General features: G+C 37.7%; 1 protein-coding gene across 1 annotated transcript in view; it reads right to left on the minus strand.

Moving 5' to 3' along the window:
• znf839 (zinc finger protein 839) overlaps positions 1-18,785 on the minus strand; it is a 39,534-nt gene that overhangs the window by 3,926 nt on the left and 16,823 nt on the right. Inside the window, exons 3-7 of the mRNA XM_072270297.1 lie at positions 17,307-17,435; positions 10,561-10,653; positions 8,542-8,697; positions 3,076-3,213; positions 596-734 (exon numbers count right to left, since the gene is read on the minus strand). Of these exons, the coding sequence (XP_072126398.1) occupies positions 596-734; positions 3,076-3,213; positions 8,542-8,697; positions 10,561-10,653; positions 17,307-17,435 (655 nt within the window). The remainder of the gene's footprint in view (positions 1-595; positions 735-3,075; positions 3,214-8,541; positions 8,698-10,560; positions 10,654-17,306; positions 17,436-18,785) is intronic.

Raw genomic sequence — 18,785 nt, forward strand, 5'->3', positions numbered from 1 at the left:
TGCATTAGTGTTTGTTTCTGAAGAAGGAGTGAAATTGTAAAGTGTTGGAATTTTGACCTGCATCTAATCTGACCTGGAAGCAGTCAATAGTGATGATGATGCAAAATGTGAAGATGTTCATGATACAGAACTAAAATTCTTCTTGCTGTGTTCATAATTTGGAAATTTAAAAAGCTGTAATGCTTTATTCAGGCTTTTTATTTAATTTTAGTTAGACATACAGCACTGAAAAGGCCCTACCAGTCCTTTGAGCTGCATGCAACAATCCCTATTCAACCCTGACCTAATCATCGGACAATTTACAATGACCAATTAACCTATCTGGCATGTCTTAGCCAGAGGACCTGGAGAAAACTCAAGCATTCCACGGGTGTAGAGATTCGTTAGATGACCCCGGGATTGAACTCCAACACCCCAAGCCGTAATAACATCACGCTAACATGGCGCCCCTCTGAGCCCAAGTGCTTAAAACCCAAATTTATGCAAAAGATCCCTGTCGCACATGGTTTCAGTAACAGCAGATTCATATCCTGGCCTTCTAAATAAAACTGAAATCTTAACATATTACAGAGAATGCAAAATTAAATTAATATACCTGTTGCATTAGTTAAGCTTTGTAAATGTCCTTCACCAGTTATTTCTATTCCATTTTGGTTCAAGTTACTTTCAGTTCCTGCTATCGAATCATCAATTTTCATTCGTTTTGTTAAAGGGGATAATGCTCCAAAGTCTTGCTAAAAAAGCAAACAGATTATTTTAAAAATCTCTAAATAATCAGAAGTTTCTAAGCACATTTCTCAAGGATTGTCATAAAAAGGATTTAACATAGAAACATAGAAAACCTACAGCACAATACAGGCCCTTCGGCCCACAAAGCTGTGCCGAACATGTCCTTACCTGAGAAATAATTTAGGGTTACCCATAGCCCTCTATTTTTCTGAGCTCTATATACCTGTCCAGGAGTCTCTTAAAAGACCCTATCTTATCCGCCTCCACCACCGTCGCCAGCAGCCCATTCTATGCACTCACCACTCTCTGCATAAAAAACCTACCCCGTTATCTCCTCTGTACCTACTTCTAAGCACCTTAAAACTGTGCCCTCTCGTGCTAGCCATTTCAACCCTGGGAAAAAGCATCTGGCTAGACACACAATCAATGCCTCTCATCATCTTATATACCTCTATCAGGTCACCTCTCATCCTCCATCACTCCAAGGAAAAAAGGCCAAGTTCACTCAACCTATTCTCATAGGACATGCTCCCCAATCCAGGCAACATCCTTGTAAATCTCCTCTGCACCCTTTCGATGGTTTCCACATCCTTTCTATAGTGAGGCGACCAGAACTCAGCACAGTACTCCAAGTGGGGTCTGACCAGGGTCCTATATAGCTGCAACATTACCTTTCAGCTCCTAAACTCAGTCCCACAATTGATGAAGGCCAATGCACCGTATGCGTTCTTGACCACAGAGTCAACCTGCGGAACAGCCTTGAGTGTTCTATGGACTTGGACCCCAAGATACCTCTGATCCGCCACACTGCCAAGAGTCTAACCGTTAATACTATATTCTGCCATCATATTTGACCTACCAAATGGGTTGAACTCCATCTGCCTCTTCTCAGCCCAGTTTTGCATCCTATCAATGTCCCGCTATAACCTCTGTCAGCCCTCCACACTATCCACAACACCTCTAACCTTTGTGTTATCAGCAAATTTACTAACCCATCCCTCCACTTATCCAGGTCATTAATAACAATCACGAAGAGACGAGGTCCCAGTACAGATCCCCGAGGCACACCACTGGTGACTGACTTCTATGAAGAATATGACCCTTCTACAACTACTCTTTGCCTTCTGTGGGCAAGCCAGTTCTGGATCCACAAAGCAATTTCCCCTTGGATCCTTGGAGCCTTGCATGGGGTACCTTGTCAAACGCCTTGCTGAAATCCATATACACTGCATCTACTGCTCTACCATCATTAATGTGTTTAGTCTTGATCTTAGGATTTTGGGTCTTAGTGTTTAGGATTTGATTTTGTAACACAAAAGGCTGCTAATTAATATCTGAGTGGTGAATATATTTTCCATGAAAATACAAGTTAACAGTTGTTAATAATTAACAGGAAAATACCACCAGACACACAGGACAATCTCAGGCTTTGCAAGCCCAAATAAAGCACCAAAGAGCAAATTATTGTTAGTTCCTATCAACCCTTTATAACAGGAGCTCCATTTGTGTGGCAATGTAGTAAAATGTCCCATTGTCAATACTGAACAAAGCTTGTCTCATAGGAGACATCGGGGAAGGTAACCACAAGCTTGGTCAAAAACACAGGTTTTAAGATTCATTACCAAGGAGAAAAGTAAAAAGTTCAGGAAGGGAAATCTACAATGTAGGGCCTTCACTGATAATTTGTTGGCCACCAATCATCAGATGCATTAGAAGAATGTATAAAACATGTGCAAACAGAAAAGACCACAATAGATATTACCAATTTCTCAAATGGGTTGAACAGTCTAGATGCAGGCAGGATATTTCATGTGGCTGAGTCTAGGACCACAAGATACAGTATGAAAATAATCAGTTTGCTACTTTAGACTGAGACGAGGTGAAATTACTTCACTCACATGATGGTAAACCTGTGGAATTTTCTACCCAAGATGGCCATGAAGACTCAGTTGCTTCATTCGAAATAAAGTTTAGTACCTTTCCAGGCAACAAGACAATCAAGGAATATGTTGATATGGCATGAAATCCTCTCAATAGTTTGTAATTACTAATTCATTGAATCTGGATTCCTATTTTCTCTAGTTAAAAGATTTAAAGAAACTGGAGATAAACAAGAGACTGCAGATGCTGGAATCTGGAACAACAATCTGCTGGAGGAACTCAGCAGGTCAAGCAGCATTTATGAGAGGGAAAGGGCTTTCTAATGTTACAGTTGACCCAATTAGTTCTTCCAGTCGATATTTTATTGAAGAAAAGTTGTTTATAATTGTTCTAATACAGGAAATTAGCAGTTATTTTAAGTGACTGAAGCCAATATTACTGCTTTATATTTTCATTTTCAGATACCTCCATGACATGTTTCTCTGCAGGTGAATTGACATGGTTTTGGTCATCCACAGTCACTAATTTATAGGTCAGAGACACGCTTGCGTCTTGCTGATTTTCCTTATTCATGTGCTCAGTTATTCCTAGTGACTCAGCTACCTGGAATATTTAAAGGAGAAAAAAAACATCTGTTACAATCTTATTCTACTCAATTCATAAAACTATTAAAGTTCAAAGTAAATTATTGAACTGCATATATATCACCATATACAACCCTGAGATTCATTTCCTTGCAGACATTCACAATAAATAAACACAATAGAACTAATGAAAGACCGCACCCAACAGGACAGACAAATAGCCAACGTGCAAGACAACAAATTGTAAATACAAAAAGAAAATAATAATCATGATGATTAAATAAGCAATAAATATTGTGAACATGAGGTGAAGAGTCCTTGAAAGTGAGTCCATAAATTGTGGGATCAGGTCAGTGATGGAGTGAATTAAATTCAAAGTTATCCCTTCTGGTTCAAATGCCAGATGGTTGAGGGGAAATAACTATTTCAGAAACTGGCATTGTAGGTCCTGAGGCTCCAGTACCACCTTCTTGAAGGCAGTAGCAAGAGAGCATGGCCTGGATTGTGGGGATCCTTGAAGAATGCTGCTTTTCTGTAACAGCGCTCTGTGTAGATGTGCTCAATGGTAGGGAGGGCTTTACCTGTTATAGACTAGGCCTTTCCCACTACTTTTTGAAGGCTTTTCTGTTCAAGTGCATTGGTGTTTCTATACTGGGCCATAATGCAACCACTCAACGCACTATCCACCACGCATCTAAAGGTGTTTGTCATTAAATGAATGCCGAATCTTTGCCAAGTTCCAAGATAGTAGAGATCCTACTGCTTTCTTGGTAATGGGACTTGCATGCTGAATCCAGGACAGATCCTCTGAAATGATAACACCGAGGAATTTAAAGTTGCTGACCCTTTTCACCTCTGATGAGGACTGGCACATGGCCCTCAGGTTTCCTCCTCCAGAAGTCAATAGGAGGAAACCAGAGATCCGCTCCTTGGTCTTGCTGACATTGAGGGGTTGCTGTTGTGGCACCGTTCAGCCAGATTTTCAATCTACTTCCTATGTGCTAATTTGTCACCACATTTGATTCAGCCAATGACAGTGGTGTCAACAACAAACTTAGATATGGCATTAGAGCTGTGCTTAGCCTCTCAGTCATAAGTATAAAGTGAGTACAGCAGGGAGCTAAGCATACAGCCTTATGCACCTGTACTGATGAAGATTGTGGAGGAGATATCGCTACCAATCCAAACGGACTGGGGACTACAAGTGAGGAAGTCGAGGATCCAGTTGCACAAGGAGGTATTAGGGCCTATGTCTTGAAGCATATTGATTAGTTTGGAAGGGATGTTAGTATTGAATGCCAAGCTATAAAGAGCATCCTGATGTATGCATCTTCACTGTCCAGATATTCCAGGGTTGAGTGAAGAGCCAATGAATTGGTATCTGCTCGAGCTGTTGTGAGGGTAGGCAAATTTGAACTGATCCAAGTCACTTCTCAGGCAGGAGTTAATATGTTTTATCACCAACCTATCAAAGCATTTTATCACAGTGGATGCAAAGTACTACTGTGATAGTTATTGAGGCAGATTACCACATTCTTCTTTAGGCATCAATGTAATTGAAGCCTGCTTGAAGCAAGTGGGTACCTCAGACTGCTGAAGCAAGAAGTTAAAGGTATCGGTGAACACTCCAGCCAAATAATCAGCACAGGTCTTTAGTACTCTGCCAGGTACCCCATCTGGGCCGTGATATACAGTTGCAGTAAAAAGTTTGTAAACCCCTTACAATTCCCTTTTTTCTGCATTAATTACTCATAAAATGTGATCCTCATCTAACTCACAAGAATAGACAAACACAATTTGCCTACACTAATAAAACACAGACACATGTATTTCTTCTCGTCAGTACTGAGTACACCATTTAAACAATCACTGTCTAGGTTCAAAAAAGTACGTGAACTTCTGGGGTAATGCCTTCTACAAAAGCTATTTGGAGTCAGGTGCTCCAGTCAATGAGGTGAGATTGCAGGCATGGGTTGTAGAAGTGCCCTGCCCAATAAAAAAGACACAAGGTCAGGTTACTAACAGACCCTGCTCTTCTCAAGAAAGATCTTTTTATGTGTACCATGCCTCAATCAAAACAACTTTCAAAGAAGTGTAAAGGTGCATGAAGGTGCCAAAGGCTACAAAAGCATTTCTAAGACCTGAGTGTTCATCAGTCCACAGTAGAGAATTTGTCTACAAACGGAGGAAATTCAGTACTGTTGCCACTCTCCCCTCGGGAGAGTGTTCTACAAAGATCACAGCAAGAGTACAATGTCCAATGTTGAAGGAGGTGAAAAGGAACCCAAGGGTAACAGCAAAAGACTTGCAGAAATCTCTAGGAACTTGCTAAAGTCTCTGTTCATGTGTCCACCATAAGAAAAACATTGAATAATGTTTAACCTAAAACATAGCCCTACCTAAAAAAAAATTGCTGTACATTTGCAAAGAACCACCTGGATGTTCCACAACACTTCTGGGACAATGTTCTGTGGGCATATGAGACAAAAGTTGAACTTTTTGGCAGAATGCACACTGCTATACTTGGACGAAAAAGGACACTACACACCAACACCAAAACCTCACCCCAACTGTGAAAGGAGCATCATGGTTTGGGGCTGCTTTGCTGTCTCAGGACCTGGACAGCTTGCAATCATTGAGGGAACATAAATTCAAAATTGTATCGAGGCATTTTACAGGAGAATGTCAGGGTAGCAGTCCATCACCTGAAGCTAAATAGAAGTTGGGTGATGCCACAAGACAATGATCAAAACACAACAGTAAATCAACAACAAAATAGTTTAAAAAGAAGAAAATTCTTGTTTTAGAATGGCCAAGTCAGAGTTCAGACCTTAACCCAAGTGAGATACTGTGGCGTGACCTGAAGAGGGCTGTTCATGCAAAGTGTTCCAGAAATATTGATGAACTGAAACAGTTTTGTATGGAGGAACGGTCTAAAATTCCTCCTTGCCAATGTGCAAGTCAGCAGCTACAGGAAATTTTTGGAGGAGGTTATTCCTGCTAACGGAGATTCTACCAGTTATTAAGCATAAGAGGTTCACATACTTTTTTCAGACTGGACTGTGAATGATTCAACAATGCACTCAATAACGACATGAAAAGTACAAATGTTTATGTTATTAGTTTAGGCAGAGTGTGTGGGTCTATTATTGTGACTTAGATGAAGATCAGACCACATTTTATGAGTAATTAAGACAGAAAACCAGGTAATTGCAAAGGGTTTACAAACTTTTTCCGGCAACTGTATATTTATTTACTAATTAATAACGTACTATTTCAGCATTCCTAATTTAAAAGCAGTGCCCTTCTTGAAACTATAAGTAATGTGACAAAGACTCAATCTTTTATATAGAGTATTTAAACCAAGTGAAATATTCACAGTAACTTTCTACAGAATTTTAATCACATGTAAGAGTCAATGTGGAAAAATGTCATCTGGCTGTCCATGAAAAATTCCTCTGACAAAAAACACCATACTACACAACCAAAACACAATCATCAAAATTAATGTATGCAGTCAATAGCTCATGTGAAGAGTGGAGTATGACTACACCATAGAGTGGATTCCAGTCAATTGGGCCATCTGTTAATCAGGACAGCAGCTTCTTTGGAACAATTTTTAAACAAAAACTAATTAAGTAGCTGGAATTACCTTTGTTTATTTAGGACACTATTTGGGGCAGCAAACTGCTGCCGAAGAGTTCTAACGAGTGTCATTCCCATGCATTTTTGACAGTATCAGTTGAGTGTGTTTAAAACACGATGATTTTTGTCACTGATAGTTGAAGAGAAATAAGCAGCAAGACAATTCAGAACTGTTTTGCTCACTGCAGTTTCAGGCATTCAGGTTTGGAGATACCAGAAACAGCCAGGAGTGAAAATGAAAATTTCACTGCTTCAGCAAGCTAGGAACTATGAAGGATTTGAAGGTATTGACAACTGTCTTGAATGTTACAATGAAAATAAAGATTTGGAGGATGCAATCATCAAAAATTGTATGAAGGCAGTCCACTATCTAAAATTGGTGTCTGTGCTGATTTTGTTCATTTACAGACAATCAAGAGAACATGAAGGTGTACAATGAATGAATTCCTCCATCAATAACTATTAGGAACTAATATAGTTTCATAGTACTGTGCTAGTGCTGATAGTTCTCTAATTTGTTCTATATTTCAGATAGATAGATACTTTATTGATTTCAAAGGAAATTAGTCACAGTAGCATTACAAGTGCACAGATATACTAATTATTTAAATACATAATTTGTTACTCAGTTAAACAGTAGTTTGTCTTTTTTTTAATACCCATTAAACTATTTTCATGAAACTTCAGTTAATTAAGACAGCCACTTAATTGAGCCAAATCTACTGATCTTGATTGCCCTAATTAATTGGAATCCACTGTATCTCCCATCTCATTTTTGCAATATAAATTTTAGTTAAAACAGTAGCCAGTTCGGCTTAAAGTGAAAAAAAAAGACAGGATTCTGTTAAGGATCAATGGTGACAAACATCTATCTTGATGATAGAAGGAGCTACAGGAGCTTCACACCTGCCTTTAAGATCAAGTTGTAGAGCTAGCACAAATAATGGCAAAGATTTAATGACTGTAGACTTCTGTATAACATGGATTTACATCCATTGTTTCTTTGATAAATCCTTAGTTTACTATTCACATCCCACTACATGTCACAATTCCTCCAGACTTAGTCACTCCAGACTGACAGTGATAGTTCTGAATTCCTTCAACTCTAATGTCTTTTAATCCTTCATTTATGACATAGATTCATCTGTTAAGGTCCCAGTTTCTAATCCCCAACCCTCTGTAAACTTCTCACTGCAATTCACTTTTCTCTTTCAAGGCATTCCCCAAAACCTATCTTTCTGAACAACTGTTTAGCCATGCTCCATGTGGATTAGTTTCAAATTTTGTTTAACATTGTTGTAAACACCTTGTAATATACAATTATCTATTTAAAATTGCTCTATAAATAGGAGCATGGTTAAGTAGTTGACTAAACTGATGAGTGATGGAATGTTTTAGTAAATGCTTTTTATGATGACCAAATGATTCTGAAATATGTCTGAACAATCATTTTTGTGACATTATCACTCAATCTGGGATTAATTGAGTTATTGCCATTTAATTGCCATTAATTACCACATATTCAGATAAACATTAACTAGCAATAAAAAGAAAATACAACAAATCTTATTTTTGCTGCACCTTTGATTGTTCTTATTGCAATCATGCAAAGTGATAGATTGTAGCAATAGTTGAAGAAAATTAATTAAATCTGAAATTTAATACTGCTTGCCCTATAAATTCCCCACAAGCATTTATTTACCTGCAGGCTAGAAATCTGTAAGGGCTGTTGAGGATTTGTTAATCGAATGGAATTATTTAAGTGCTCTTCAGCCATTTTCTTCACATGTTTATGCAGCATTTCAAATTCTCTATATACATCTTGAAATTGTGGTCTAGCAGGATGTCCTTTCTCTACCTAGGAAATCAGCATTAAGAGTTTCAATTTTTCTAATAGTTTACCAGACATGAATTAAGATTTTAGAGATCCAAATGTAATCACAAAATAATAACTATAACAATTAATCAGAAACGGTATTTCAAAGATATTGCCCAAGAAAAAACTTCTGTTAAGTGCACTAATTTCCCAACAGGCCAAAATTCCTAATGAATGTCACTTTCTTTTGAGCGCACAAAGTACCTTTATTGCAGGAAATAAAATACACTTTTGAGGCCTGTACAACCTTAAAGGAGCATTCCTTCATAATGGGCTCGTAGAAAAATAATTATTAATAACTTGGAAGCAACTGCGCTAGTTCCGCTAGCAATGTGTGCATGTGACCAGAAATATTTCAAATATAAAGGAAAAAATGGGAAAAATATTAATTATCTGCAACTGGAAAGAACCAATTAATATCTTGTACATTTCAACTGAACTTGTGTTACATTTAAGACATTGAATTGATTGATTACACATTACTTGTGTATTTGTTTTAATGTACCCACACAAGATATGGGACGAAACTACTTAAAATCTCAATGAATGCAAGCTTGTCAACATCAAGAAATTTGTTCATTAAGGTGTTTTTTTTAAAAGTAGAAAGAGTGGCAGTACAAAGAGCCTAGTAGTAGCATTACAAAACTATCACACAACTGCCATACCCAGAGTGGAATGCACACAAAAAAAAAACCAAACGGCTGGGAGGAACGCATCCACAAGGAAAGGGACTTAAGGGATACTAAAACTGGCAACTATCCAAGACTATTTTGGCTGTCAGTAGGTTTGTATTCAAAAGTAAGGTTAAAGGATATATTAATTATAATGAAATAAATGTCATTAACCAGAACTACAGACAGTCTGCACATTTTATTCCCTCATTTTATTCTTAACATTTTTTTGTTAAGGGAGAGGGAGAGAAGCAGTAAGGAAGAAAAGTCAGAACTCCTCACCTTCATTACTAGGTCCACCATTTTGAGTACAGCACCACAGGGGTGGCAGCTTTCATGAAACCATCACAGATGACGTACTGCTAACAATTTTCACCGAGGATTCTGTTTCGGTCACCATTATTTCCAGTTTGCGAAAGGGGTGGAAAGACTTGCAAAATGGTGGATTTATGAATAACTTGTGAATTGAGGGAGTTTACATGCACACATATACACATGCACACTTGAGGTTTTTAAATAATTTCGTTCTTTGTTTAGGGTTCCCAAGAGCCTGGAAAGTCTGCAATAGCATGCAGTATTTTATGACTATTTCTAATGGAGCCAGGAAGGAATGCAGCTTTAAGTAACAATAACAAGAAATTCAAGTTTTTATAAATAATTAACCCAAAAAGTGGAAAAAGTTATTCCTCTGAAACATGTTAAAATATTGCACGCTTTGCACATTACTGTTGGACAAATAAAATGATCAACAGCAGATATTTTTCTTAATGATTTCACATTACTTGGCCTATTGCGAAACCATTGACATGCACTTCAATCTTTTACATATATCATTCTGTCAAAACAAACTTTTGTAGCCAAATTTACTTTTAATATTGCAATTGACAGCTTTAGTTACATCTGCCCTAAAATTATTACAAAGAGCTTTCTAACAAAACTTTATAAAGTGTACAAAAGTATTATATGGGGAAAAATGATCTGTGCAGTAGTCTGAAAATGGTAGGAAATTTTCAACTGCTGAAACTTCTGAGAGTCAGAGTTTAGCATGGGTTGAATAAAGCATATTATGATTTTTATGGTGATGAAATGCTAGATATATCACTAAAATATTCATCGGTTACAGGATACTTCAAAATTACCTTATATAAGTACATTAACTCATTAAAATACACACCTTCATCAACAGAAATTCCCAAAGAGTGATGACTTCAGTCAGTCTGGGGAGAGCCAATTCCATCAGTTCCTCATCATCACACTGCTTCAGGAGCTAGTTGAAACATAATTCTAATTATTGTGCTGAACAGTAAATATAGTATCAGTATATTGCACAAATACAATTTCTGATATTTTAGTATTAGTATTTCAAGTAGCTATTTAAACCTGATATTTCATGATCCTTTGAATGTTAAAATATTCCTGAACTCCTTAAATCATTTCAAGCTGAAAAAGATTCTTCAAGTGTACAAACTTAATAGGACAGCATATCAGTGAAAAGGCTATTTTTACTGAAAACATTAAATATTGGGTAGATTAAGTCAGTACATAAGTGGTTAATTAAGCAAGAATGAACAAGATACATACAAAGGGGGAAAGAAGTTAATTATTCCAGAAATGTTCAGGTAGAAGATAGAATGCAGAGATGAAATATTTCTTGATACCTAGCGTGTGCAGTTTTCTAATTCAGTTTAAATGGCCCTGCCATAAAGGATTAATGGAAGGTACTCACCAAGAAGAGAGCTTTCATGGTCCCCTAACTAACATTCATCTTTCAACCAACACCAGCAGGAACAAATTAATTTATTATTTCTCTTTGCCATTTGTGGAATTTTGCTGTGTTATTTATTGACAAACATCCCAATGTGTGATCAAGATCGGAAATACAAACATCAAACAAGTCAACAAATTAAAATATCTTGGCAGCCTAATAACAAGTAATGTCAGGTGCAACACAGGTATCAAATACAGAATAGCAATGGCCAAAGAAGCTTTCCAAAAAATGAAGACCATATTAACAGACAGAAAGATGAGCACGTACACTAAAAACAGAATACTGCAGTGCTACATTTATTCTATCCTGACTTATGGAAGTGAATGCTGGACCATTTATCCAGCAATGGAAAAGAGACTAGAAGCAGCAGAATTATGGTTCTACAGGAGAATGTTAAAAATATCATGGACCACACATACATCAAATGAAGAAGTTCTCAGAAGAGCCCAAGCAGTTTGATCACTCATACCAACAATAAGGGAAAGACAACTCAGATTCCTAGGACACAGCATGCGGAAAGATAAACTAGAAAAACTCATACTCTCTGGAAAGATTGAGGGGAGTAAACCTAGAGGAAGACCTTGGCTTATGTACATCAAAAGCATAGCCAGGTGGCTACACATTGAGGAAATTGAAGTCATCCAAAAAACGAAGGATAGATCCATATGGAAAACCATGGTCAAAGTCCGCATCAGATATGGTACCTAGACAGACAGACAGTCTTATTGACTGCTGTATATATGAAAAATAAGGATGGTTATATTTCTGAAACAATAGCTCGAAAAGGAGAACCGTAACACATGAAATGTACAAGTTTGTTCCTAAAATGTGTACAGAATATATTTCTATCTACTCTAATAATGGATGAGATTCTACAGGAACTGACAATGAGGAAAATATCAGATATTGACCAGAGAAGTAGATATGGGAATGGCTCAGTTTGAGGTCATTGACAATAGAACATGGGAAAATGAACAATATGGTCAGCAACTTATGCAGAAAAACAACGGGAGATACTCAAAAATATCCTCACCAGCAATACCCCTTATGCTTCTCCAGTAAATACTACCTCTCAGTAACATAATCCAAAAACACAGAAACATACACACCAATAATACCTACCAATACTTAAGCAATATTTGTCTTGATCTGGGTAATACAAAGATCCATGACTATCTAAGTATTCCTATACACTTCCATTTCCCATCCAAAAGCTTTAAAGCTCTCCATCTCTTTCTGGACAACAGATCTAACCAGTACCCCTCCACTGCCTGGCAGAACTAGTTCTCACCCTCAACAATTTCTTCTTTCGGCTCCTCACACTTTCTCCAAACCCAAGGTGTAGCCATGAGCAATGCCTACCTTTTTGTCAGCTATGTGGAACAGTCCATGCTCCGAGCCTAAATTAATAACGCTCCCCAACTCTTTCTACGCTACATTGGTGCGGATTACTGCACCAATGTGCCCTCAAATATAATTGGTCCAACTCTCTCCCCTTTCTTAATCTGTTTCTGATTACAGGCTAAACTGACATCTTTTACAACCCCTGACTCTATCTTGATTCCACCTTTTCCCACCCTGTCACTTGTAAAAATGTAATTCCCCGCTCTCAGTTCCTCCCCATCCGTCACAAAAATTTTCAGGATGTGGCTTTCCATTTTAGACCATCTTAAATGTCCTCTCCCCACCCCCCCAAAAAAAAAAGTGTTTCACTTGCAGGACCATCAATATTGCCCTAACCCACATCTCTTTCACTTCTTGGCAATCTGTCCTCACATATCCTCCCACCATAATAATAGGAGCAGGGATCCCTTTGCACCTGCCACCTCACAGGCCTTTGCAGCCAACACATTACTTTCTGCAATTTCCTTCATCTCCAACATGGTCCTATCACTAAGCACATCCTTCCCTCTCCCTTCCTTGCCACTTTTTGTAGAGACCACACTCTACATGATTTCTTGTTTTCTGGTCCCTCCGCACTAATCTGCCTCCTGGCACTTAACCATGCAAGCATGACAAGTGCTACACCTACCCCTATACCTCCTCCCTCACCACCATTCAGGGCCCCTAAAAGTCCTTCTGGGTGATGCAACACTTCACCTGTGAGTCTGTCAGGGTCATTTATTGTATTTAGTGCAGCCTCCTCTACTGTGTTGGTGAGACCCAACACAGATTGGGGGACCACTTCATTGAGCACCTTTGTTCTGCATGGCACAAAAGGCAAGATTTCCTGGTGGCTACCTATTTCAATTTGACTTACTATTCTCATATCGATATGTATGTATGAATGTGGTGTCCTCTACTGCCACAATGAGGCCAAACTCAGGTCAGAGAAGCAATCTCTCATATTCTCTTGCATTATCTTCAACCTGAGGGCATGAACTTCTCTATCTGCCAGGAAATATTCCACTCGCCCACTTCTTTTCCATTCCTCACTTTGGTCACTCTCTCACCGCTTCTCTTCTCCTCTACTGGTCATCACCTCCCTATGGTTGCCCCACTCCTCGCCTTTATTCCATGATCTATTGCCCACTCGTATATCCACCTCTCTCAGCCCTTTATCTCCTCCACCTATCACCTCCCAGCTTCTTACTTCATACCCTACCCATCAGGTCTCACCTATCACCTGCCAGATCATACTCCTCTCCCTCCATCTTCTAATCCCATCTTCTGCTTCCATCTTTTCCAGACCTGATGAAGATTCTCAGCTTGAATCTGCTTATTCCCCTCCATAGACGCTGCATGACGTACTGAGTTCCTCCAGCATATTGTGTGTTACGCTCAAAATTTCCAGCACCTGCAGTATCTCATGTTTATAACCATCTAACTCCCAATTCTGGATTAAAAAAAGATATTTCCTCTATTTATCAGGAAGCTTCTCAGATTTACATTTGATCCTGATCACAACTTCGGTTTCCTTCCCACCAATTCAATCCTTCTTTCTGTCATTTATCCTTCAAACCAGGCAATTCAGCATTGGAGGAATCATCCATTGGGGAATCCAGAACAACAAAAAATTAAGAATAATACAAACCCACTTCGGATTGAAATAACGACTTTTTTTTCTTTTTCCGAAGTTGTACTTTTGAGTTCTCTATATAAAACTATTGTTCAGATTTAGTTGAATAATCGAAGTTGAAACGGGCAGATTTTTGAGTTATGAAGGAATCAGATAGAATCAGAAGGCCAAGATCAAGTCAGTCAAAAATTGTTTGAATAGCTGAGCAAATGCAAGGTGCTAAATTTCCTACATATTCTGGTATGAATTGGGTCCTAATTCAGCAATTCCATGATTTAAAATTCAAGTTTTTGTAAAATCCCATTCTATCCCTCTCCCTACCCCAGTAACAAACCTCATCTGACCCATGTCTATACATTTCCATATTCTTTACAACATGTAAGGTCTCTCAGCTTGTTGAGTATATAGTGCTCATATTCAGTCTCCTACCAATTTCATCTGTAATCGATTTTCTTCACATTCCTATCAACTTCTCCTAAATCTAACACTCAACTATTCACAAAGGGCACTATGTAATAGAAAATAGGATTTACTGTTAACTAAGGCTTGTGATTAATCATTTTATTCACTAATCAAAAACTACTTGTTACTTGTCTTTCTGTAACCACTATCTGCTATCAAAACATACTGTAGTTGCAAGTTTCTGTGTAATATTGTCAGCTAAAGGTGTAAAAGCTGTACCAAATTTACACTCAGGTAGATTAGCTTTGTAACACACACAACACACAAAATGCTGGAGGAACTCAGCACCTATGGAAAAAAGTACAGTCAACGTTTTGGGCTGAGACCCTATGGCAAGTCTTGTCTGGCCTGCTGAGCTCCTCCAGCATTTTGTGGACGTTGCTTGAATTTCCAGCATCTGTAGATTTTCTCTCATTTTAGATTGGCTTTGACTGGTCTCCTGGTGCACACCATTTTAATAAATTACCTGTTTTTTCAACCACCAACTCTATTTGGCATTTCCATTTGCCCCTAAAAGTCAATTACTCAAATATACCTTAGTGCAAAATGATGTCTAGTAATATTTCTGCAAAGCCTCTCAATGTATGTGAAGACACTGTATTAATTCACATTAGTTTTACCTAGTTTTACTCAGAGTAGAAAATACATACACCCAATTAGGCACACCTGCTTGTTAATGCAAATATCTAATCAACCAATCATGTGGCCACAACTTAATGCATAAAGACATACCAATTTATACTTCTGCGTCAAATCTACGCCATAGGTACAGCATAGCCGCGTACCCTACGCTGCAATAGCTTCCCTTTGGGCGACTGAATTGCAGAGCGACACAGACACACCAACGCACAAGTATAAATGCTCACAACGGTGTAGGCTACTACGCAGAAGTATATATCAAGTGGTTCAATTGTTGTTCAGACCAAACATCAGAATGGAGAAGAAGTATGATTCTAAGTGACTTTGACTGTGGAATGATTTTTGGTGCTAGACAGGATGGTTAGGAACTCAGATAATGCTGGGATTTTCATGTACAAGTTCTGACAAGACATGAATCAACATGTGATGTCTTACATAACAGAAACAAAAAAATGAAAACTCGACAGTTTACTCCAAGAGTCCAATGGAGTAAAAGAGTTAAAGGATCAGGAAGTACAAATGCAAGATCACCAAAACTGGGTGCAAAGTAGAAAATGCTTTAAATGTTCAGGGCAACACTTAGGCAGAAAGGAAACTACTATAACACATCAGTGACTTTTCATTAGAACTCAGAAAAGGGTAAACTTATTTTAAGATCAGCTCAACATGCCAGGTATTTCCAGAAGAGATAGATCTTTGAAAAAATAGAAGCATACATACAAATCTGATTGCCACATTATAAAATTGATACTGAAACACCAAAAAAAATCTTCTATCACTTGCAATAGGAATATTTGCCCATCCATCCTGCTCTGTGTCACAAGAAAGATCAATAAGGATCAAAACTTTAAGGTTACATGTATTGCAAATAGAGGTACAGGCCTGGTCTCATCTCTTTATGTGAAAGCTTGAGAGATAATCTGGAAGTTTTTGAATTTATGAAGATATTTATGAGAGCAGAAATTTAGTATTTCCAATAATCAGAAAAAGAGACATTCAATACAAGATAGCTACCTAAAGAAATTCAGTGAATACTTTTTTACATTCTAATAAGATTGTGTAACACACCAGTTGATGACATGGATGACCTAAATACATTGATCCCTTGAAGTTTAAGGAGCAGTATCAAGGAGGACATTTGTGGTCTCTGTTGATACAAATTGCAGGGACAAACAGGGAAAAGGGGACAAACCAAAAGATGACAAAGACTAGTTGGACTGTACTAAACATTTCATAACGACCCTTTTTGTTAATCTATGTTTTAGATCCTTTTCATGCACTTTATATATCATGTACTGTCATACCAAAAATAGAAACATTATTTTTAAAATACAGGTGGTTAGCTCCACAAAAACAAGTGGAGCAGTTGAAATTTAAATACAGGTCGACCTTCACTAATCCGGCACCATTGGGACCTGAGGAGTGCCGGATTAGTGAAAATGCCGAATTACAGAAGGATCACATTAAGCATAATCAGTGCTGGATTATTGAAGGAACCAGATTACAGGAAGTCGGATTAGTGAAGGTCAACCTGTACCACACACCTTCACCATTCTGAGATATCCTACATACATTTAACTCATGTAACAAATATATAAGAACCAATGCATCCCTGAAAAAGTAGCGTAGCTTTAATTTTCGATGTTTTGAAGAAAAAATTGAATCAAATAGAAAAGAACTTTCTAAGTGCTGTTCAAGCACTTATTGCTATTAAAATATGTGGCGCACATCAACTGAATGCAAAACAGTTTCTGCAGTATCATTAAAGGTATGCTTCACCACATGAATACTTATTTTTAATCCTCCTTTCTTCAATCTCTCTCGCTCTCTTCTCAGTTCTCTTCTCCCACCATTCACTTGTTTTGATCCCTCTCATCTTCCCTGTCTTCAATATCAAAATATGTTCCAAAGGGTTAATGAAACTATACTATATAATAAAGATGCACTGAATCCTTGGAATACTTTGAAATCTTATATCCTGTTTAGATTTTAACATGCATCTAATAAGGGAACCTTCACCAAAACGCCATACCTCTTTTAGCCTTGCTTTCCTCTTCATGACTTGTTCTTGATGATAATTATTGTTGTGGTGTTTTGGAGGTCGGCCACGTTTTACTGTACGGCGGCGCGCAGGGAAATGTGCTAATGTAACTTTTCCAGTCTGCAAGAAAATTAAACCTGAATTTTTAAACTAGTTATCAAAAATTAACGGTGTCTATTATGGGCATGGCTATTATCAATACAAAGTAAAAACAAAAGGATTGTTATACACACAAATGCCAAAACACTGCAAGATGATCATAAATTAGTAAGCCTGCACGTTATGAAAAAAATAATGATTCATCTATAATAGTACCATTCATCTTCATTTTTTATTAAATGCCTGTATTCTAACGGTGAAGTCACTTCCAAAAGTGACATTGAGTAGCAAATTTAAGGATTCCAATCCAGTGAAAAAGGAACAATGACACATTTGCAAACCATGAGAGTATGAGACTTGCAGGAGATTCTTGAGCCATTAGCATTAATTGTCCTTTAATCTTCACCCATTAGTATTATGATGTACCTGTTGCTCTTCTTCTTTTGGTGGTAAAGTTTCAGAGTTTGGAAGATGAGTCTCAGTGAGTAATGCATTGCAATTTTAGTTTACATGCACAACAGCCATGATGTAACAATAGTAAGGGAACTTACGATGAAATAAATGGACAGAGTTGGACAATCTGTTTTAGTCTTGAGAAAGGAACAATGTAGATGGAACCAGAAGCATGAATGTGGATTTTTTTTTAAATTGTCTTTTCCAATAATTTTATTAATTTATATATAATAGAGTACAGGAAAAATATATATGTCAATACATTAAACTAAATCACATATAAAGACTCCTTACCTTATATTCGTACAAATCAATTAGTTTGTAACATTGAAAAATAATTATTTTATATTTTAAAGAATCTAACCCACTACCAAGACCGAAGCTAATTAATAGAAAAAAAGAAAAATGATTGTTAGTCATCATCTGTGCTTTAACAACAAATCAAAGGTCTTGAAAATAATTCAGAAAGGGTCCCCAAAATGTTTGAAAGTCTTGATTAGATTCAAAGATTGAACATTGAATCTTCTCTAAATTTAAACATGACATCACATCACGTATCCATTGGGCGTGAATAGGAGGGGCCACATCTTTCCATTTAAGCAAAAGCGTCCTTCTGGCCATAAGAGACATAAAAGCCAAAATGTGCAAATCAGATGGCTCCAAAATAATATCCTTTCCTCCAACAATACCAAATACAGCAGTCAAAGGATTAGGTTTGAAATTTACTTTAAAAAATTGAATAGAACAGTTTCAGTCTTTAAGATGTTTTCCTGGGGAATCACAGGGATGTATGGAAATACAATGGAGCAATTGAGAGCGTAGCCGGCTGGTGGCATAGTGGCATCAGCGCCGAACTTCGGAGTTCAAACCCAGCCGGCTCCCCAAGCACGCTTTCTATCCATGCTGGGTTGAGCGTCG

The sequence above is a fragment of the Mobula birostris genome, chromosome 1, assembly GCF_030028105.1.
Source record: "Mobula birostris isolate sMobBir1 chromosome 1, sMobBir1.hap1, whole genome shotgun sequence".
NCBI classification, from domain to species: Eukaryota; Metazoa; Chordata; class Chondrichthyes; order Myliobatiformes; family Myliobatidae; genus Mobula; species Mobula birostris.